General features: G+C 33.1%; 1 protein-coding gene and 1 pseudogene across 1 annotated transcript in view; one reads left to right on the top strand and one right to left on the bottom strand.

The window, feature by feature from the left end:
* The window catches only part of Slco6a1 (solute carrier organic anion transporter family member 6A1), a 117,852-nt gene that overhangs the window by 31,306 nt on the left and 62,060 nt on the right, over positions 1-24,486 (top strand). The window contains exons 3-8 of the mRNA XM_048811484.1: positions 1,102-1,362; positions 6,018-6,200; positions 8,126-8,209; positions 16,724-16,750; positions 21,877-21,987; positions 22,832-22,944. Coding sequence (XP_048667441.1) covers positions 1,102-1,362; positions 6,018-6,200; positions 8,126-8,209; positions 16,724-16,750; positions 21,877-21,987; positions 22,832-22,944 — 779 coding nt within the window. The remainder of the gene's footprint in view (positions 1-1,101; positions 1,363-6,017; positions 6,201-8,125; positions 8,210-16,723; positions 16,751-21,876; positions 21,988-22,831; positions 22,945-24,486) is intronic.
* Positions 8,461-10,144, bottom strand: LOC125619075 (annotated as a pseudogene).

The raw sequence follows: 24,486 nt of genomic DNA, 5'->3' as shown, positions 1-24,486 counted from the left end.
GCTCTCTCCTTTTCTACAGAGGAGCGTCCCGCTACATACTTGCGGATTCCCACTTACCTGGGAACTTACTGGTGCACCACCCTGACTGCTGAAAGTTCTGGATCCTGGGTTCGAGGAATATGTTCCCTGTGCGGGCCACCAACTGTTGCAACCCCTCGCCGGCAAGGGAAACACGACACAGGATTCTTCTTTCAACAGTTTATTCAGGCCTTGAGTCATGTATCATCTTCTAGCGCCCACCGCTCGACACGCCCAAGCACAGCTTAATAAAGCCCCCCGCATCCCAATCCTAAGCCACCACGTGGATCTCTCTCATAGGGTGGTAAGGGATTGCGCGCCAACTCTCCATAAAAGGAGTTGTTTATCACAGGCCACAGTGGAAGCCGGCGCCATCTTCTAATGGCGGCCACGGTCTATAAGAATGGCTTACCACAAGTAACCACTTTCCCTTTCATTCCAATAAATGTATTACTTTTGGAACCATTTCCCACCTATATCAACTTATTTTTGGCTAAAAAACTTAGCATGATTATTTTTTCTATTTGTACACTGAATAATAGAAATACACATAGTATAGAACCATTTAAATACCCTGCATTATTTACATTGAATAAGTACATTGTGAAAGTACTCAGAAATGGTAAACTTCAAATGCAGAAAGCTGGTTATGGAAGGGAGAGACATAGATGAATTTGAATTATGTTTGGTTTCAACAATTCTGATAGCATTACATTTTCAATTCTAGGTGGTGGATAAACATTCATTAAGGTACTTATAAATGTTTTAATAATTGAAATGTAACACACTAAAATAAAGATCAGTTCTACTGAATAATACAATAAGAATAATCTTCAAGAAATTACTCATAGAGGTAGTTAAAAAGTAACTTCAAAATGCAGCTAGCAAATATTTCTTAAAAGTTAACACCAATTAGTGTCAGAAAAATAATCACTAATTATGTCTATAGATTTTAAACATTCAGAGGAATGTAAAATAAAGGTAAATCAATATAAATTAAGTTTGCTTTGAAATGTTTATAATGTGATCTATTTTGTTTCTTAGATGCATATCATTGTCTTCATTTTTCTTTTTATATTCTAGGTATTATTTTTGGTCTTATAGACGTGAGCACTAATAATTTTCAAGAGAACTACACTCTGAGAACCATGCAGAAATTAGCCTTGAAACTCAGTTATGATGTTTCCTCTTGCGTGGTAGCAATATTTGTAGCATGTTATGGAGCAAGAGGAAACAGACCAAGATGGGTTGCACTGTCCTCCTTTTTAATAGGAGTTGGATCATTTTTACTTGCTTATCCATACTTGAGTGTTGAAGATCTTCATTTAGTGGAAGAAGTTTCAGGTAATATTTTCAAATATACTGTTGTGCCTCAAATCAATATTCATTTAAATCATTGGCTCGGGGACTCGAAATAGTCTATGATGCCTATCTGTTTATATACCCATATTGATTTATATAATTAAGTTTATTGACTAATTACTTGAAGTTTCCTAGTGAACACATATGTCACGATCATATATCCTTCATATTAACAAATGGGCTTGGGAAGGAGAGGAAAGAACATTTGGAATAATTACTTTGTGAGATTATTTCTCTTTTGTTAATTTTCATATATATAACTATGAATCTCTTGAGAATTTTTCATGATTCCTTTTGTCTTCCACAATATGGTTTAATTAATCTCTTCCTTCTCACCTCAACAGACATACATACATGCAAATGCACACACAAGCTCAAATACAAACAAGCCTACACACAAATAAAGAAAGGTTAAGCTTTTTGTGGTTACTCTCACCATTTCAAAATGGGACCTGCTCACTGACTTAGTACTTGAATCGGGAAAGGTGGTGGCCTCTTCCCTTTGTTCATTTTGTTTTAAATGTTTGTTTTAGTTGTAGTTGGACACAAAGCTTTATTATTATTATTATTTTATGTGGTGCTGAGGATTGAACCTAGTGCCTCACACATGCTAGGTAAGTGCTCTACCACTGAGCCACAATCCCAGCCCTTTGTTCATTTAAAAAATATATATATTCTACCGTCTTTTCACTATTCCCACCAGAAAAAGGCATTTGAAGTTTCCTTGAATTTTTTATGACAGTACTGTATCAGATTCCTTCTTATCATGTACAGGTTTATATATGTGATGGAATGCATTTGCCCATTTTGGCAACTTTAAACTGGGTTCAGCAAGACATAGTGAAAAAAGGTAGGAGGAGGTCTCTGTGTACCGTACAAGTGTATAAATGCTTGTGAAATGTACAAAGTGCTTTATAGTATATTTATGATGTGTGTTTATAGCATATTAAATTCAAAAATAGTTCATATTAATACAACAAAAGTAATATATAAATATGGTTATATACTGTATAACTCATTTATATCAATATAAGAAATATAAAATATGCGTTTTTTTTATATTTATAGAACAGACTTATGGTTAAATGAGAAAATGACTTAAGGCAAGAAGGGAATGGAAAACATTTCATTCCTAACTTTCCTTTAACTTTTATTCTGTTCAGAAGAATAAAACCTTAGGAAACAATTGCTTTATACATAGTAAAAATTCTGATCAGTACTCAGTAGGAATCATGGCAGTACAGCAGTATGATCTTTCTTCCTTTTAGGTCTTGTTTATATCATGTAGATAACATATTTTAGTTTTTTGCTTGTGATTAGATGCATACAATTCACATAATAATACTTAATGTATTTACTGGGTGACTCTGCTTGATACCACAGAAGTCGAAATAAACTGAATAAAAGATAAATAAATTTATTTGTAGAAGTGCTCTTTTCAAGCATCTGTCTAAACAGATATTTTTCTTATTGCATTTGAAAGTTTATTTATTAAATAACAACTTTTAACTCTAAGTTCATATCTAGTTCATGTACACACACAGACAGTGAGTTGTGTATTCTTTTGTTTTGTCCCTTTCCCACATCCTTCTCGTCTTGTCTGAATATCTCTCCTACTCTGTCCTCTGTGTACCCTTGAGTTAGTTGCTTTTCTTCCCTTTTGAGTGGTCCGAACCTCTTTGGTGCTGTGCCTCCCATTTACCAGCATTTCCTGTTCCCTTGCTCTGCTTACCATGCTTATCACAGGTATCTCTACTGATGACATGCCAATCCCCAAGACTGTGCCTCAACCAGCATGCAGATATTGAACTTCACACATCCTTAAAAAGGTAGAACTGAGTTTTCTCCATGAACTCATGGAAACACTTATTCCACATTCTCATCTTTAGTTAGTAAAGCTTTATATTTCAGGGACCATCCACATGTGCCCTGGTATCAGTGCACTGTCACTATTATGAGAACTTTTTCAGCATGTATTATCCAGCTCTCTGGTATTACACCCCCACTTCTTCCCACTTACTCATATGTTGAAGGCAAAATTCACTGGGACCTCCAGGATAGTGACACCTGCTTTCTTTGTCAGATCCTCATTATAATTTCCCTTCTTTGTAGCTTGTCTTATATTCCTCAACATGAAATATTAGAAGTATTTTATGTACACTTGAATCAAATTCCTAAGCTCTCTTTTCTCGTTTTTCTGTTTTTGTCCCTGGCTGGAAAGCCTTTTCACTGAACCACATAAATTTCCTTTAGCTATAACTAGACTGCCGCCTATGAATCCTACAATGAATTCATTGATGTCAACCTTAGTTGTTCATTTTGCTCTCAAATGGATCTGCTCACCTGAAAACAAGTTTTTGTATTTTAGTCCTCTGTGTTCCATAATTCACAAGCAGTTTAAAAGACTTTCCTCACTTAACTCTGATGTTCTGTGTTGGATGGAAAGTATACTTTCATACAGGAAAATTGCCTTAATTTATTTTCAGAGGGTTTATAATTCCACATATATTCATTGGTTGATATTCTTTACTTCTTCTTTCCTGTGGAATAAAGGTATGACTTCTGCTAACCATTCTGTGCTCCCTTGCCTCTCCGGAGACTATTCCTCTTAGTGATCTCCTTCCCCGCTTTTCTGCAAAATTTTCTTCTTAATCATCACATTCATTGGCACTGTAATTTGTTGAAGTTTCTTCCTAGTATTAAACAATATCAGCAATAATAGACATAACTGGTAGTCCTCTTTTTCATCACTTTATTCAACCTCCTGATTTTCTCAGGTAAGTTTTCTGAAAGAATTGTCCTTGCTTTCTGATTTAATCTCCCATTCTTTCTTCAGTCCACTTTAACATGGCTTCCATTCTAAATGCTGCAACAGAATTATTTTCACCAATGTAATTCATGCTATTTAATATAATGAAATTTTATGTGTTTTGATTTGAACTTTCATCAGCATTTCACAATATTGATTATTCCTTCCTATTTGAAATTCTCTTTTGCTTGCTGTTTACCATAGCCATATAGTTTATAGTCCTAAATAGAGTTTTTATGTTTGTTTATTTATTTATTTTAATATGATGAATGTCATTAAAAGATTAGCTTCTTTCTATTGGTCAACTGGAAGCTCGGGAGTATGAACCCTATGAGAAGGGAAATGAACAAGTTGAATTTTCTAGGAGAAGGCAGGGACAGATTTTATGATTATCAGGAGCCTGAAGGACCTCCTTGAATTTATTTATCATGAATTCAGTGTGGGATTTCTAATGGATGTGTGTTTTTCTCCAGTCATGACCAATTTCAAAATGAAAATATAGAGTAGGGAAAAAAGTAATTTGACCAGGGTTGCAATTTTACTAAGGGATTGCATGATGTGAAAGATAGCAAAGGACTACAGAGGTTGAGATGATTATGATAGAAGGAATGTGACACTGGGCTAGTGAAAAGGAGCAGGGTCAATAGATTACCAGTCCTGATGAGTTTTAAGGACTACAGAAATAAGGTTGCAAAAATAAGTGAGCTGGGAAGATAGGGATGATTAGAGTATAGATGCTTGAAAATCCAATTATGAAAAGTTTTTTTACTTAGATTTGACTTTTAAAATGAGCATCCTAAGGCAGGTAGGCTTCCATAAACAACAGGAGTTCGAGAAATTAAAAAGCATGTTGCAAATATTCCAAACTAATACTGTTATTACTGCAAGTCGATTTGTCTGTATAAAATGAACCATCAATATTTTAATCACAATCCTAGAACCTTTTCCCATTTGCTATGGAGTCGAATATCATTCCATGGAAACTAAGTCAGATGAAAAGGTGATGTTATACCATATTGCAATCTGTACTTCACTAGGTTTTTCACTAGGTTTTTCAAAATATTTTGAAAGTATTTGTTAAATTTCAACCATAATAATATAATTTAGTAACAATTGCCTATCTTGACTAAAGTAAAATAGCAAATTAAATCACACAAAAATTTATTTAGCATTTTTTATAACCTAATGAATTAAAAAAATCATAAGAACTATCCTGTGAACTAAAGGATCTTTAAATCTCATGGATGAATGACCTTATAATAACTCTAGCAACAAGAAATTTTTATCATGTTATATCCTGTCCTTATGATCCTATGTTCTAGAAGTTAGTCGGTCTAAAATGGGACATTATTTTATCAGAATGACAAATTCAATATAAAGATCACTAAAGAAATGAATATAGAACTGAACTCATAAAGTAAGCTTTAATGATTCAGAAAATTAGAAGTTTGCATCTTGTGGAACAGGAAGCAAAATTAATAGGAAAATGACTGTAATATTTGTTATATTGTGTATAAATGTATATGTATAAAAATGCCGAGGCACATATAATTGTGTGAATACAATCATGCGTGAACATTTAAATTTTGGTTTACAATATGTGCATCTCTTCTGGCATTCCCACAAATTTTCTTTTATTAAAGCGTTTTTCTGAGAATATGATTAATCATAGGACTACATTCCATACAAATAAAGTATATCTAAAAGATAAAAGCATAATGGTGGCAACAGATTGTAGAAGAAAAATGTTTGATAAAGAATATTTCATATTTCTTGTATATTTAACTTTTGAATTCATTTAACAAAATACAATTATCTTTTTCAAAAGACATTTGCAATCCAATGAAGATTCTCGATGTTTGCACCAGATCCGAATCATTCCAATCAAAATATGTATATTTCTCCATCTCCGGGCAGATTGTGCTGGGAATAGCAAGAATGCCTCTTTATATCCTTGGAATTACCTTCCTTGACGACAGTGTTCCTTTGCACTCCTCTGGCTTCTATTTAGGCAAGTTACCCTGATTCTAATATTATTGGCCCATTTACTTTCTGCATTTTAAGATATATATTTTAACTGATATAAAATACTATCTATTGGCCCTGTTATAACATTATGTATGTTAAGTGTTAACTTGTATGCTTATTTTCAAAATTACACTGAAAGCTGAGAATGTACTTTAGTGGGTAGAGTACTTGCCTACCATGCATGAGGCCCTGGGTTTGATTCCCAGCACTACAAAAACCAAACCAAAACAAAAAATTCCACACTGAAACACTTAATTCTGAAAAGTGACTTGAGATTTGAAATTCTAGACAAGTCATCTGAATGACATTGAAAATATATAGAAAAATGGAAAACTGTATACTTTTAAAATAATAAAAACTGTTATTTATCCATCTATTGTCTGTCTTTTCAGTTCAGTCTATACAGGCTGATGTTCATTTCCCCAAGGAAAAAAGTCTAAAAAACATTGGATTAAATTGCCTGATTAGTTGTTACTTTTAAACTTTAGGGATACAGATGGGAAGCTGTTGCCTTATGTTCATAATGAGAATAGGACATTATTAGATGCCTCTTTAGCACCAGATTTATTGTGGTGCTGAAAATAATCATTGTATTAAGTTCTTTTAACAAAAATCACTTTTAGTTCTTTTGATATTTTTAAGGTAATTTAAAAACATAATCATGTTCATCATAGGAGACAAATGATATGCCATTTAATAGAACATCATATAGTCAACCCTATTTATAGCATTCCATGCTTCTATGTCCTATGATAAGTAACCCTAGATATTTCACAGGAAAATTTATCCATTTTTATATTGAAATAGATTCTGATCCTGCTTAGATCATCTATTTGTACAGGGTTATCTAAATATCATTTTTAAGGAAAAATACAAAATTATTTTTATATACTTTATATGAAGGTGACTAAGTAGTATTTTGCACTGGAACAATGATTTTCCATGAGAGACAAAAAAGTGTATAAATTACTAAAATATGTTAATAAACTAAAGTAGAAGATATTCCTATTTATATCTACTTTCACCAAAAAATATTTGCACTCATTTACTAATGTTAAGAGTGGCAGCAAATATTTTTGTTTTATTTTTAATTATATTGAATAGCAACTAAAATACATTCCTTTATAATGTAGCAGCAAGCCTACTATATTTCTACTTCCTTCCACCCTGGCAGCTAAGGTGAAGTATACAAAGGTGATGGATGGTGTAACGTATTGTCTTCCTATAGAACTTTATTAAGGGAAATATACTAAATTTATGTTTATATTCAATATAAATATGTTTGTGTTATATTAAATATATTGTGTTAGATATAATGAATTACATAATTAAGTTACCTGAGTGTCTCTAATATTTGATTGGATGATATGTGTAATGGTCACTTTTTTGTGCCAACTTGTCTAGGTTATGACACCTTGTTGTTTGCTCAAACATTAGTTTAAATGTTTCTATGATAATATTGGTTTAGATGTGATTGATGTTGTAATCTGTAGACTTTGAATAAAACAGACAAGCTCCATGATGTGGAGAGAACTGACCCAATTAATTTAATTCTGTAACAGTAAATACTGAAGTTTCCTGAGGAAGAAGATATTCTACCTCAAGACTGCCATGTCAACTCTCACTTGAATTTACAGCATGCTGGCCTACTCTACAAATTTGTCACTTGCTCAGTCCTATAATTATATAAGCCAATTATTTAAAATCTCTTTTTTTCTCTCTCTTTTATCTTTCTCTCTTCTACCCTCCTATATATAAAAATATCTTTTATTAGTCTGTTTCTCTGGACTAACACAGAATGTTATTTAAAAAAAAAAAACTACAGAAGTAATCCATTTAGGTCATTTTTATTATCTCATGACAAAGCTGGTTTGTAAAGTTGCTTCATATTTAGTATTCATTTTCTAGGTATTGGGGATGCTTCATCAACATTGGGATATGGTGTGGGTTATGTAATGGGAGCACCACTACTTAGGGCCCCTAAAAATCACAGCTTGCACGGAAGGTAAGCCATTTTTTTCCTTTTCCTTTTAGATTATGTTACATAAAATGTTTGTTGAATAGATACCATAGCTTATAACAAAACATATATATTTAATTTGTAATAAACATTTTAGAAATGTAAGCAAAAGTGACTGATATGCACAAGTATCTAAAATTAAGTACATTTAATTTAATATACATTTATATATTTTACTGCTTGAGATATAATTAAAACTATTACTTATTATGAAAACCTTACAACTAATTTCTCATGTGCTTTTTTTATGACCAAAAAACCCATAACATCTTAACCACTTTTAAGTGTACAGTACAGTAGTGTTAAAAATATGCACACTGTTTACAACAGTATCTAGAACTTTTTGTCTTGCAAAATTAAATCTATATTCATTTAACAACTCCCTTTTCCCCTACTCTAGTCCCTGGCAACCATTGTTCTACTCCTCTTTCTAAAAGTTTGGCTGCATTAAATACTTCATATAAATGGAATCGCGTAGGATTTATTTTGTGACTGGCTTGTTTTACTTAGAAAAATAGGCTCAATTTTTGAGCATGTTATAGCATGTGACAGTATTTCCTTCTTTTTAGAGGATTAAGAAAATTCTATGGCATATCATTAGTAGATCATTTGGTAATTTTCTTTTAATTTTTTGAAGATCTTTCACATTGCTTTTGTGTCGTGATTGGGCCATTTTACAATTGCACCAACTATAAGCAGGGCTCCAGTTTCCCACATTGTTTCTAATACTTACTACCTTCATGTTATCATTTTGTTGTTTTGATAGCTTCCATACTATTGGGTGTGAGGTAATATCTCATTATGGTTTTGGTTTGCATTTCCCTAATGATTAATGATGTTGACCACCTTTTCATATGCTTTTTGACCATTTATATGCCTTCTTTTTTTGCCATCGGTATATAAACTATTTATTAACAGAAAAGGCCTACAGATTCATTTCTTCTTAGATACACCCATAGTGCATCCGCTGGGCCCAGTGGTCTTAGTGTGCTGGCCTGGACACGAAGTCCCCAGAAGTAGCGCAGTCCCCTATTGGCCCTAATCTTCTTCAGTTGCTCCAGGTCCTCCTGGAGTTTATTGTCTAAACCATTGGCCAGAACCTGGCTGTATTTTCCATCCTTTCTATCCTTCTGTCTGTTTAAGACCCAGTCTGGGATCTTGTACTGTCGTGGATTCTGCATAATGGTGGTCACATGTTTAACCTCATCTTCAGTGAGTTCTCCCGCCCTCTTGGTGAGGTCAATGTCTGCATTCCTCAACACCACATGAGCATACCTTCGCCCCACACCCTTAATGGCAGTGATGGCAAAGGCTATTTTCCGCTGCCCATTGATGTTTGTGTTGAGCACTCGCAAAATGTGCTGGAACTTTTCAGTAATCACTAGAGACATGGCAGCAGCAGAGCAGCAGCGTGTAGGCCTCCTGTGGAAGAGCTATATATCCTCTTTTGAGATGTATCTATTCAAGTTCTTTGCCCAAGGTGTTCTTTATGTATTTTGGATATTATTGTTTTCAAGATATGGTTTGCAAATATTTTCTCCCATTTTTAGATTATTTTTCTACTCTGATTAATGTTTCATTTAGTACATGGAAGTTTTTAATTTGGATTTATTGCACTATTTTTACTTTGTTGCCTGTGGAAGAAAAAATGCCCTAAGATATTTGCCCTGTGCTTTGTTAGAGGATTTCTATAATGTTGTTTTATTCCATAAATATAGACATCTTTCCAGTATATGGAACTTCTTCAATTTCTCATGTCAGTGTTTTGTGATTTTTTCACAAATAAAATTACAAGATGTTTTGTGTCATTTACCTTTTGCAACATTACTAAGTTTGTTTACTGAACAGTTTGTATGTATATGTGTGTAATCCTTAGATTTTTCTACATAGAAGATCATGTCATCTGTGAATGAAGATAATTTTGCTTCTTCCTTTCCAGCTCATATGCCGTTTATTTCTTTTTTTGCTTGATATCTTTGGCTCAAACTTTCAGAGGAAATGATTTCTGTTTTTCACACTGAGTATGTTAGCTGTGGGCTTTTCTTTCATGGTTATTATTCTGTCGAGGTAATTACCTTCTATTCTTCATTTAATATTTTCAAAATTTTTCCTTAACCAATGGACATGATCTTTGGCTTTTTCTCCCTTTATATTGTTAATGTGATTATTACACTGATTTATTTTTATATGTTGAACTATTTTTGCATTACTGTAATCAATCTCAAATGTTTATGGTGTATAATCTTTTTAATATGTTATTGAATTTGGTTTACTAGCATATTGTGGATAGTCTTTCCACCAATATTCATCAGGAATATTATTCTAGTTTTCTTGTAGTATGGTCATATGATTTTTTGTAAGGGTAATAAAATATTATGAATTTAAGTGTTCCCCCTTAAATTTTTTTGAAATGTTATAGATGGATTATTGTTAATTCATAATTAAATATTTGATAGAATTCTCCAACCAAGTCATCTTGTCCTGGGATTTTCTTTGGAAGGTTTTTTGATTACCAACTCTTCTTTTTAATAGTTACAGGTATTTCCAAATGTTTTTTTTTTTCTTCATGATCCAGATTGGTAGATTTTATGTTTCTAGAAATTTATCTAATTCTTCTATGCTGCCCATTTTTTGTAAGATAATTATTCACAAGCCTTTTATATCTGTGGAACCCATTGTAGCATCTCTATTTCACTTCAAATTTTTATTATTTGAGTCATCTTTTTTAAAATTTATCTATCTAAAGTTTTACTAATTTTGTTGTTTTTCAAAAAATCAATTCTTCATTTTGTTGACTTTCTCTTTTTTTTTAATTCCTTGTTGCATTCATTTATGCTCTAATTTTTATTTTGCTCATTCTGCTACATAAAATATATATTTTAAGATTTTGTTTAATTATTTATTGGAGATGTATTAATAGTGACTTCAGTGAAAGCTATTCTGAAAGAAAACCAAAGGTCCCTATGTTCAACCCAGAGCTAACAAATAAAAACCCTAGAACTACCCCAACATCAGGCAGAAACCTATGAAACTTGTGCCCTGGTAGAATAGTGACGTGTTTCAACCTACATCAGGTTATTATCCTTGGAATAGGCCCGAGTCATGCCCCTCTACAAGACAGTGTAGGTCCCTACTTCAGTGAGATTTATGTATGATCCAGCTTAGCATCAGCCTTGATGGCATAGAAACTGCCTTCCCCAGCACCCCTTCAACCTTGGGCAGCATATAGTGCCCAAGATTATGTCAAATAAGATCCATTTTGGAAAATTAGACAGGACTTTGACTTGGAATTCAGTGTCAGAATAATAAAATCAAACACTATCAAGATCCTAATAGCTATATGCCCAAGTCAATGCCTATGGACAGAGCCTAGAACAGCTCTATGCCAGCTATATGCATATTTTAGTTTATTGGAGTTTTATTACAGCCAGAATTTACCTGTGACTGGTTGCAACAGTCTTGGGGCACAGCAGTTGGCATTCATATTTGTATGGTCCTTGGTCCTTCCTGCCCTATTGACGTGGGGGTATTGGCAGGCTATTGACTAAAGGTGGAATCAAGTTTTGAGGTATGGAGGGCCACTGGACTGACCACCACATTCCTACCTAAACCCAGGCAGCACAATACGGAGAGAATAATTGAGAGAGGAAAAGGGAAATGGGTGACCACTCATGAAATAGGAGCCCAGAGCTATCAGAACTAGTGCCTGACCACAGGCTAGTGACTATGGACAATGCATTTGGGCCTACCTTGACTCCAGGGAAAGGGTTGTAGTGATGGATTATCATTTTGAGATATTCCCCAAATTTATGCTAAACAACACATCAACTGCAAATTTAGGACAATACCAGGTTGGAATGCCCTAAAACAGCTACATCACAATAACAATGGACTCTTGGCAAACTTGGACTTCGGTTGCCATCTAGTGTTCAAACAGGAGAAGTGACTGTTGACTCAAACACTGTTTAGAAACCTTGGAAAGATAGACACAAACACAGCCATATTAATAAAGTTGGAATAAATATCTAATCCTTCAATGCATAGATGATGTCACACACAAAGAAGCATCAAAAAGTTCCAGGGAAATATGACCTAACGTACAGGTCAAAATAAAGCACAGAATCTGGCCATATATAGCTCCCAATATGGATGAATGCTCAGGTGGAGAATTTTGTGTGTGTGTGTGGTGCTGGGGATTGAATCCAGGGCCTTGTGCATGCAAGGCAAGCACTCTACCAACTGAGCTATGTCCCCAGCCCTCAGGTGGAGAATTTAAAACACCTGTTTTAAGGAAACTTAATGAACCTCAAGAAAACACAAATATATGATCCAGTACGCTGACAGAAACTTAAGGAGAGATTGGAACAAACAAAATAAATTTTTGAGCTGAAAGCTAAATTAAGTTAAATTAAAAACATAGAAGACATCAAGAGCAGTATAGGTCAAGCAGAAGAGTTAGTGAGCTTGAACATAGGCTGTTTGAATAGACAGTAGGAATAGAAGAAAAAGAATTATGAGAAAATGAAGCTTCTGAAAAGTTTGGGACATGATTAAAAGAGAAAATATTAGGTTTATTGGAATTCAAGCAAGACTTGAGAATGTCAAAAGTGAAGAAAACTTAAAGATATAATAAATATTACTCAAACCTAGAGAAAGATACAATTATTCAGGTATGGAATGGTCAAAAACCATACATCAGGTTTCATTCAACCAGGTATACACAAGATATATTATAATCAAGCTCTCAAAGGTTTGTAGTTAAAGAGAATATTCTCAAATCAACAAAAGAAAATAAATAACAGACAAGTGTGTCCCAATTTATCTGATAGTATAATTCTCAGCAGAAACCTTGTAGGACAGGAGAAAGTGGAATGAAATTTTTATAGTACTAAAAGGAAAAAAAAAAACCCACTCTTCAGATACTTTAAGAAACTATCCTCTTGATACCTAGCAAAGCTATCCTTTAGAAATGAAAGAGAGAGGAGAAAAATTTCCAAAAATCTGAGACAATGTATGACCATCAGATATATCCTTCAAGAAATGCCAAAAAAGTTTCTCAAACTAAAAGAGATATTAATGAGTAAGAAAAAAATAGGAAGATATAGAACTCATGTGTAAAAATAATTATATGGACAAGTTCATAATGTTATATTATTTTAAACATGGCATATAAAATATTTATACCCTTAGTACTAAGACTAAAATGCAAAACATTTAACAATAATAATTGCATTAATACATTAAGTATTAAGCAACATAGAAAGATGTAAAATGGGACATCAAAAGTTCAGAATGTAGAAGGAATGGAGCAAAAATGTGGAGATTTTTATTTGTACAATTTTTCTTTTGTTTCCTTTCTTAACTTTACAATCATGGTAAGTTTCTCTCATTTCAAAATAGCTTGCTGTAATCAAAATATATTTAGTATAAACCTCATGGTTAAAAGCAAGGCAAAAATCTGTATTAGACAAACAAAAAATTATAAACAAGCAAACTAAACACCTGACTAGAGTAATTCACTTAAATGAGAAGGAAGACTAAAAAGGGGAGAAGGAAAGGAAGTGTAATAAAATTAGAAATCAAGTTGTAAAATCATTTTAGTAAGACTTTATCTAACCAATTGTTATCCTAAATGTAAATGGACTCAATTAGACAATTGAAAGACAGCAAATGACAGATAAGATAATACAAAGTCAAGAAGAAGGAGGAGAAGAAGTAGAAGGAGAAAAGACTCAAGTATGTGTTGTTTACAAGAAATTATCTCTGAGAACACACATATAGACTGAAGGTAAAGACACAGAACAAAATATTACATGCCAAATGGGAAATGAAAGCAGGAGTAGCTGTACTTACATCAGATAAAATAGATTTTACATAAAAAGAATAAAAAGAGAAAATCATTTTACAGTGATAGAGGAATCAATTCAATAAAAGAAATAACAACTCTAAATTCATTTGCCTCCAATATGAGTGAATCCAGATATACAAGGCAAATATCAATAGATGTAGAGGGAGAGACTCAAATAGAATAATAGTAGTATATGCTTAACATCTCACTCTCAAAAATAGACAGTTCATCCAGACAGATAATCAGTGAAGAAAAAAATGAGTTAAATTGCACCCAAGACCAAATGGACCCAACAGACATCTATGGAACATTTCATCCAACAACTTCAAATACAGACTCTTTGCAAGTGCATATAGACCATTCTCCACTATAAATCATATGATATATCATAAAACAAGTCTCAAAAATTTTTAAAAATTGAAATCATACCAAGTATCTTTTCCAATTACCATGCAATAAAACTAGAAACAAATAACAAGAAAAAAATGGTAAACTACAAAAATAAATGGAAATACTTCATTCTAGAACAACCAATGGGTCAAGGAGAATCAAGAAGAAAAATGTTAAAAAATTGTTGAAACAAATGTAAATAGTAATCCAACATACCAAAACCAATATACTCAATATGCACAGTTCAATATAGCCAAATCAATAAATATACATCGATAAAATAAAGGAAAAAAAGACATATGATCATCTCTCAGGTGCAGAAAAAGCATTTGATAAAATTCAACATTTCTTTATATAATAAAAATTCTGATCAAATTAGCTATAGAAAAATGTACTTAAAGATAATAAAGGCTGTATATAACAGACTAACAACTAACATCGTACCATATAAGGAAAAAATGAAATATTTCTAAGATATAGACCAAGGCAAGGATGCCATTTTACCAGTTTTATTTCATGTTATACTGCAAGTTCTAGTCAGAACAGTCATGTAAGAGAATAAATAAAGGGTGTTCAAAGTGAAGAAATCAAATCACTATTGCCAACAGATGACATGATCTGACAGAACTGTCCCAAAGATTCCACGAAAAAGTGATTATAACTAATGATCTAATTCAGTGAAGTTGCAGAGTACCCAATCAAAGCACAAAATTTGGCAATATTGCAATATGCCAATAGCAAATTATCTGAATTAGAAATCAAGAAAGCAATGCCAAGACAATAGCTACAGAAATACCTAGGAATCAAGTTAACCAAAGAAGTGATAGATCTCTATGATTAAAATGATGAAACATAATATTAATTATGCAATAGAAATTGCAGAGGTTCAGAAAAATAAGTGAGAATACATTGTAAGTTCATGAATTAGAAAAATCAATGTTGTTAAAATGTACATACTACCCAAAGTAATCTATAGATTTAATGCAAAACATATCCAAATACCAATGGCATTATTCATAGAACTTAAAAGGCAATCCTAAGTTTATATAGAAGCACAACATATTTCCAAATGTCCCAATGTTGAGCAAAAAGAACAAAGCATTAAACTACTTTCACTTCTAAGTACACTACAAAGCTATAGTAATTAAAGCTATAGTATTGATTGAAAAACAAATGGAAAAGAATAAAAAGCCTAGAATACACTTACATGTTTACAGCCAACTTTTGACAAAGATATAAAGAACATGCATTAGAGAAAGGACTGTTTTTTCAGAAAAGGTGGTGAGAAAATTGGATATCCATATGCAGAAGAATGAACCTAGACTCTTACCTCTTATCAGCTACAAAAATCAACTCAAAGTGTATAAACAATTTTAATTAAAGACCTAAATGCATGAAACTACTAGAAAAAAAGGGAAAGTCTTCAGTATATTAGAATGGGCAAGGATTTTTAGGAAAAGACCCCAAAAGCACAGGAAATAAAAGCAAAAATTGACCAATGGGTTTACATAAAATGAAGAAGGTTTTACACAGCGAAGGCAATAATCAATAGGGTAAATAGACAACATGTAATAAGAAAAATATGTACAAGATAAATATTTGGCAAGTGGTTAATATTTAGAATGTGGAATTAACTCAATAGCAAAAAGCAGAACTAAAGACCAAATATGTCTAAATAGACTATTTTTAAAAGCAGACCTACAAATAGCCAATAAATATATGAAAAACTGCTCAGCATTTCTAATCATCCGGGAAATGCCAATCAAAACCACAATGAGAAAGCATCTCATCCAAGTTAGATGGTTATTACCAAAAAGACTAAAGATAACAACTGCTAAAGATGTGGAGAAGAGTGAACCTTTATGTTATGGTTTGGATGTGAGGTGTCCCCCAGAAGCTCATGTGTGGGACAATGCAAGAAGATTTAGAGGAGAAATGACTGGTTAACTCTGATGTGATTGAGTGGAAACTGAAGGCAGGTAGCATATGGCTGGAGGAGGTGGGTCATTGGGGACATGCCTTTGGGGTATATATTTTGTATATGGTGAATGGGGTCTCTCTCTCTCTCTCTCTCTCTCTCTCTCTCTCTCTCTCCTTCCTGATCATCATGTAAGCTGCCTTCCTTTGCACTCTTCCATAACCATGTTCCACCTCACCTCAATTCCCAAGGAATGTAGTAGTGCAAGCTGGGAATGTTTGGATTATAGTAAACAGAGGTTAATGGCTGATTATGGTGGGAGCTCAGAAGACCAGAATACCAATAGGACTGTGAACAGTGAAGACAGAGCTCAAGAGGATTTAGAGGAAAGGGAGAATACTATCAGTAATTGAGCTAGAGGCCTTACATTCTGGCTGAGAAGTTGTCTGCATTTTTCCTGTGTCCTGAGACCTTTTATGAGGTTGATTTTAAAAGTGATGGATTCTTAATCTGGCAGAAGAAATTTCTAGACAGCATAGCATTCAGGTGGTAGCATAGCTATTGCTGGCAGCTTTTAGCCAATTTTGTTATGATATTCAGGAGCAGAAACCTCAGTAAAACTGGGGCTAAGGAATTTGCAGTCATTGAATACATTACTGACACTAAAGAAATGCAAAAGACTTTGCCCAGAGATATTAAGAAAGATGGCTTGAGGGCATCTCAGGAATTGGCAAGATCATATCCATCTCAGATTCAAGAAAATAAAAGTAAAAATATTTACTACTCAAATTGTGGTAGACAAATAAAATATTTGGCTGTAGGGTTGTTTCATTTGTTCAAAAAATACTANAATAAAAGTAAAAATTCTTTTGAGGAATTTTTTTTTTTTTTTTTTTTTTTTTTTGCACAAGGTGGCCTAGGAAGTTTTTCAATGTGTTTAGCCACCCAGACACTCAGAGGCTGCTGCAACCAGGGTCCCTGAAGGCTTGAGATGACAGCAGACCTTGGCATCCACAATGTGGTACTAGTTTTGCAGGAATGCAGGATGCTGGAGTTAGAGGGTCCTGGAGGCTTCTACCAAGATTTCAAAGAAAGGCTTAGGGGGCTAGAAAAAGTACCCCAGGATTGAAGTCCTTGTGGGTAACCCCTGAGAGGGCAAAGTATGGAAATGTGAGGAGAAGCTGAAAGCTGCAATAGAGACCCCCCTAGATTAAGAAGTGTCAGTAATGTGGAACATTGTCCTAGGAAAGCTGCAGGAATTGGAGACAACCCAACAGAAAGGGTAAAACCAACAAGGCCAGAGGGGTGGAGTATATAAGCTCTTATCTAGATGCTGGACACATAACTACAGGACTTGTTTGCCCAAGGGTATTTCAGCCTTGCTTTGGTCCCATCCCTTCTTTCTATGCTCCTATTTTTGTTTTTTAATTTTTTGTAGTTGTAGATGGAAAGAATGTTTTTTTAAAATTTCTTTATTTTTATGGGGTGCTAAGGATCAAACCCAGTGCCTCATACACGTGAGGCAAATGCTCTGCCACTGAGCTACAGCCACAGCCCTCTATGCCCCTATTTTTGTGAATGGAAATATATACTCTGTACTTCATATATTGGATACTTGCAAATCACCTTTGATTTTTACAGGAACTCCCAATACAAGTTTGCCCTGAGTCTCAGAGGAGACTTTGGGCTTGAACTTTTGGGCAATCTTGGAATGGTTGAGACTACAGAGACTCTTGGAAATGGATAAAATGTATTTTGCATTGTGAGATGGTTATGAATTTTGGGGGCCAGGTGTGGAATGTTATGTTTTGAATGTGAGGTGTCCTCCAAAATCTCAGGTATGTGACTCAGAGGTTTAGAAGAGAAATGATGGTTTATGAGAGCCTTAACCAATCAGTGAATTAATCCCTTAATGGGATTAATTGAGTGGAAACTGAAGGCAGGTAGGGTGTGCTTAGAGGAGGTGGATCATTGAGGTCATGCTTTTGGGGTATATATTTTGTATCTGGTGAATGGAGTCTCTCTTTGCTTTCTGATCATCATATGAGCTGCATAATGTCCTGTCTCACCTCGATCTCTGAGGAATGGAGCCTCTTCTATGGGCTGAGATCTTTGAAACTATGAGCCCCCCAAAACTTCCTCCACCAAAATTGTTCTAGTTGGGTCTTTTATTCACAGCAATGAAAAAGCTGACTAAAGCAGAATGTAAATCAATATAGTTATTATGGAAAACTACTTGGAGTTTTCTCAAAAAAAAAATAATTACCATGTGATTCTGCAATCCCATAACTGGGTATATGTCTGAAAGAAATGAAATCGGCATGTCAAAGGGACATTTGCACTCACATGATTATGGCAGTGCCAATTTGCAATATGCAAAAAATGGAAACAATGCAAATGCCCATCACCTATTGGATGAATAAAGAAAATGTGGACCATATAGAATGCAATACTATTTAGCCTTTACAGGGGATGAAATTCTGGCATTTTCAATTACATGAATAGAACTAGAAATCATGTTATTGAAATAAACCAGACCCAGAAAGACATGTACCATATGGTTGCACTTATGTGGAATATAAAAACTCGACCTCATAGAAATTAAGTGTATCATATTGGTTACCAGAAGTTGGGAAACATAGCAGAGAGGAAGTGATGGCAAAAGTTTGAAAAATAGATACTAAGTCCTAGGACTTAGATATTCTGGTGACTGCAGATAATGAAAATGGACTGCATATATCAAAAAAACTAGAAGAAATGATTTTGAATGTATTCACCTTAAAGAAATGATAAACATTTGAGATGATAAATATTTTTACCCTGATTTAAACATTACACAAGGTATATATGCATCAAAATATCACTTGCGATGCCATAAATGTTATTTTTACATTTTTGTATGTCAGTAAACACAAATTTTTAATTTTATACTTTTTTATAATTTTTAATTTAGTTTTAATTTAATACTTATTTCCTTTCTTGGCTTTATATTTGCTCATTGTTTATATAGATTTATAAAAGTTCTTTATAGCCAGACATGGTGACGGACACGTATAATCTCAGCAACTCAGCAGGCTAAAACAGAAGGATCTCAAATTTGAGGTCAGCCTGGACAACTTACTAAGAACCTGTCTCAAAATAAAAAATAAAAAGGACTGGTGATGTAGCTTAGTGATAAAGTGACCCTGGGTTCAATGCCCAGGTCCAATTAATTCGTTAATTTATAAAAAAGTTCTTCAAGAGTCATAGATATGACAAAAGACAGAACTTTTTTTCCCTCAATCTGTCTTTATGCTTGTTGTATAGAGTCTTTTATTATGTAAACATTAAAAGCTCTTACATAGTCAAATTCAGCTATTTATTTGTTCTTTTATAAAGTTTTAGTATTTTCATCTTGCTTAAAAAGTTCTTCCTTTACAGAATCATTAAATAATTGATTATATTTTCTTCAGTACTTTTGTAATTATGCTTAAATTCCATATTCAGTTGCAGCTTATTTATATATTTATGTATATGACATGATACATAGTCCAGGCTTCTATTTTTCTGTCAAAGGGCAAATTGTACTGATATTCATAAACCATTCTGTTTCTTAACTGATACTAGAAATCACCTTTATCAGAAATTAAACCTCATTATATATATGGGTTTCCGTCCTATCTCTCCAGTCTGTAAGCCCAATATAGTTTTCAATTTTTCATGTCAAACTACAGGTTTTTGTAATTTCTAAAATTTTATTTTTAATTTAGTATTTGAATATACTCCCAATTATTGTTTTTAATCAAATATCAGGGACTTTTTTCTTTCAAAATTATCTTCTAGGTAAAGACGATAACCTCAGACTACAACTAAAACACTTTTATTTGAATTGAATTAATGTATCAAGTTGGGAATAATTATCTTTTCCATGCAATAAAATGACATGTTATGCTATTATCTCTGCTTTTGTTTTATGCCATTCAGTAAAGTTTTATTATATTTTTACTGAACTTATCCCATTAACCTTATTTCTAAGCATTTTGTATATTTTGTCAGTTTTATGTATGGAGTCATTATATTATTTCATTTTCCAATCAATTAGTTCTGGCAGAAGAAAAATCTCTTGATTTCTAAATTTATCTGATAGACACAGTCATCCTATCATGTTTTGCTTATACATTGTATTATTTTTTAAGTTATGGCCCAGATTCTTTTAGGTATACTAATCAAACACAAAAGTAATAATCATATTACATATAATATACTATATACAGTTGGAGTACATAGCTGGGTTCAAAAGTGGAAAAAAAGATTATGAATATTATAAACAACAAGGGAACATACAACTCCAATGGTGATCTGGAGTTAAAATTCCCTGGATGTAGCATATTCAAATAGAGATGAAAAGAAGATAATGGAAGTAAGGATTGAATAATCCCATGTTATTTCTTGCTGGAATTTGTATTCAGGAATATTGTTAGCACTTGACAAGAGAGTCAGCATTTTCCATATTTAATGGAAAGCAAGTTTCTATGAACTAGGACTGACCAGGCTTTGGTCGGCAGTAGAGTAACCTGTGAGACACCAGCTCCTCCCAAACTGGAGGAGCATTTTCCAACAATGACTGGTTGAAGAAGGTCTTGAATGTATGAGGAGTTGAAAACATTGGTGGTTGTATATCAACTTCCTCTAATCTCCCTAAGTGATAAAAAAAAAAAAAAATCACAACTATGAAAATTCTCGTTAAAATCATGGCTTTAGCAATAACTGAAGACAATAAATGTTCAAACCTTAAAATCACTGTGGGAAACAAGAGAAAGCCAACAAATCCCACGCAGGATCTTTCTCATTCCATTCCCACCCTGTCCGCTGCAAGATCTGTGAGAAGCAAAGAGAGAGCAAGAAAAACCATGGGCAAAGCAAGAGACAGATTGACTAACAGGTGGTCCAAAGAGGATTTGTTCAAACCACTGGAAAGATAAAATCATACCAAATATGAAAGTTCAGAGAAGGGACTGCAGAAGTAAGTGATTTTAAAGTACATGGGATTTAAAGGGTCAAATGCTACATAAAAAATCAATTGGGCAACTTAAAAGGGAGGCTTATCATAAAGGTCTAAGTGCAAAATTTAAAGGGGTAGGAATGAGTTTTAAGGACAGATGAGAATTAAAGGGATTCTCTTCTAAATGCATAGTTTCTGATAGAGAAAACAATTAAATAGGGACAAACAAGAACCTTTCCCTTCCTAATTGCTGTAGGACAATGAAAAAAATTAGGATCCTGGAAATCAAAAAAGAATCATTTAATTGGGAGACTGCCAACTACTCCCTGCTAACAAAAATTAACAAACAATAGTGACAGATTACAAATTAATTAATTACAAATTAATAGAAAATTTTCTCCGTGTGTTTGTGCATGGTTTTATTTTTAATAAAATGCCCAAAGCTGAAAATTAAAGCATTTTAATTTTTTATTAAATTTTCTTTATTAAAGCATTTTGGAAGATGACAGTGATAGAAAATGGCAGTTTATTTGGTCGATTGATTTTTTTGCTGCCGGTTTTCTTGCATGGTCTGCTGTAATACCATTGTTATGCTTTCCACATGACATACCAGGTGAATGTAAATATATAATTCATTAATTAAAGTTTAGTACTTCCCACCCCTTAGCTCCCAAGAGTTTGGAGCATGGCTGAGCTACATCTCCTACTGGTAGTGGTCTCTCCATTGAGATATAGTGTCTTGTGATAGTATTTTTTGAACAAATGAAACAACCCTACAGCCAAATATTTTATTTGTCTACCACAATTTGAGTAGTAAATATTTTTACTTCTCATTATTTCATTTTACAAATGTTTTATGTCTACAGTTCATAATTTTAAACATGAAGTATATGTAGATCTGTTTACCTAGCATTATTCAATATATGCACTATGTCATAGAATGTTTTTAAGATTAAATTACTAGTAAAATGATGTGGAAGGACTAAAAAACCTGTAACATCAGAGAAATCTGATTCTTGATTGTGCATTTCATGGGCACAACATGTTTTTAGAAACATCAAATATTATTTTTTTCATGTTTTATGACTGTGCTTTCAAACATGTTAGCCATTTGTTAAATGTGCCCATTTAAATTTTAAAACAAATTAAATTAAAAAATAATTTACTTGATAATTGGAACTATATTTCAAGTATTTATTAGGCATTTATATAACTAGTAGTTATAGTATTGGACAGTGTTAATATGGAAAATTTTCATTATCACAAAATGGTCTTTAGGACAGCACTGTTTTAGAAGATGTGTCTTTTACTTAATAGGATTAACTTTAGATTGTTTAAAAATAATTCATGTCCCTTTTCATTACAAACTGGATTTATCTGTGTGTGTATGTATGTGTTATATATGTATTTAACTTATTTGAACATGTCATAAAATCCTGTTGCTTGTTAACATATAGGTACAGCAAAAATAAAAGCTATAAAACGTAAACAACAGACTCATTTGTTTGGTGACAAGCTTAAAAATAAGAAATTTGGACCCGGTATTAAGGACTTGTTTGCTGCTATTGGGGTAAAGTAAATTACTTTATATGAAAAATGAATTAAGTTGATCTTTGCAATTTTCTAATAGTGGACTTAAGAAAGTAGCCATAAAGTGTTCAACTTAAGTCTGGATGAAACTTTTGGAGTCTTTTTATTAAAATATTCCATTTTCATATAATGGGAACCAGGACCCATCGCACTCAACTGTCATTACCAAGAGTATGTTGGTGTGAGAAACTGATATCAGGTATATTCTATTTCTTTTAATTTTGTTTTTATATGATTTTGTGTTTATTTTTCCCTGAAGAAATAAATATGGCATTTAATGAGATGACAAGTAGTCATCAACATTATATTTCATTATGTTTAATTCAGTGAGAACAAATCTGGAAGTTAACACATAATACCACAAGTACCATATTCCATGGAAAATGTCTCATCATGATGTGAAATGGAGCATTCACACCTATCATACAGTCATCATGATGGCATAAAACATGCCAACTTTCAAATAGTGAGATTCTACTTTTCTATTCTTATAATTTTATATTTTAAGGCACTTGCATAATTTTATTATACATTTATATTATATCAAGTCCTATCTCAGATTATTCTGTAGATAAAATTCATTCTCTCTCTCTCTCTCTCTCTCTGTCTCTCTCTGTCTCTCTCTCTCTCTAAATTAGAGCATTACATTTATACATTGTAGTTGGGTTCATTTTAACAGAATCATACATTCAAGGAATTTGGCTTCAATTCCCCACTGCCTTGCTTTCACTCCCCTTATTTTAATTCCTCTACTATACTGTTCTTCTTTGTGTTCACTTATCTATTGATTTCTTTAACTATTTTTAATAAATTTTATTTGTTCTAGTTATTTATACATGACAGAATACATTTATGCACTTTGATATATTATACATAAATGGGGTATGATTTCTCATTTTTCTGATTGTACATGTTGTAGAATCAGTGTTCCTGAGTCATATATGTACATAAGGTAATGATGTCTGTTTCATTCTGCTATCCTTTCTATCCTCATACCCCTCCCCTTCTCTCACTCTCTTCTACCTAATCTAAAGTAACTCTATTCTTTCATAGTGCCCTCCCCTATTGTGAATTAGCATCTGAATATCAGAAAAAAAACCCAAAACATTTGGCTTTTGTTTTGGGGGGGACTGGCTTATTTTACTTAGAATGATATTCTTCAATTCCATTCATTTACCAGCAAATGCCATAATTTCATTCTCTATAGCTTAGTAACATTCCATTGTATATATATATACCACATTTTCTTTATCCATTCATCTATTGAAAGGCATCTAGGTTGGTTCCTAGTTCAGCTGATGTGAATTGAGCTGCTATAAACATTGATGTGGCTGCATCACTATAGCATGCTGATTTTAAGTCCTTTCATTATAGACTGAGGAGTTGGATAACTGGGTCAAATGGTGGTTCCATTCCCAGTTTTCAGAGGAATCTCCATACTGCTCTCCAGAATGGTTGCACCAATTTATAGTACCACCAGTAATGTATGAGTGTACCTTTCCCCCCACATCCTCAGCAACTG

Source organism: Marmota marmota, unplaced genomic scaffold, assembly GCF_001458135.2.
Source record: "Marmota marmota marmota unplaced genomic scaffold, marMar, whole genome shotgun sequence".
NCBI lineage: Eukaryota > Metazoa > Chordata > Mammalia > Rodentia > Sciuridae > Marmota > Marmota marmota.
The sequence above is the reverse complement of the archived record's forward strand: the minus strand, read 5'-3'. Positions and strand labels throughout refer to the sequence as shown.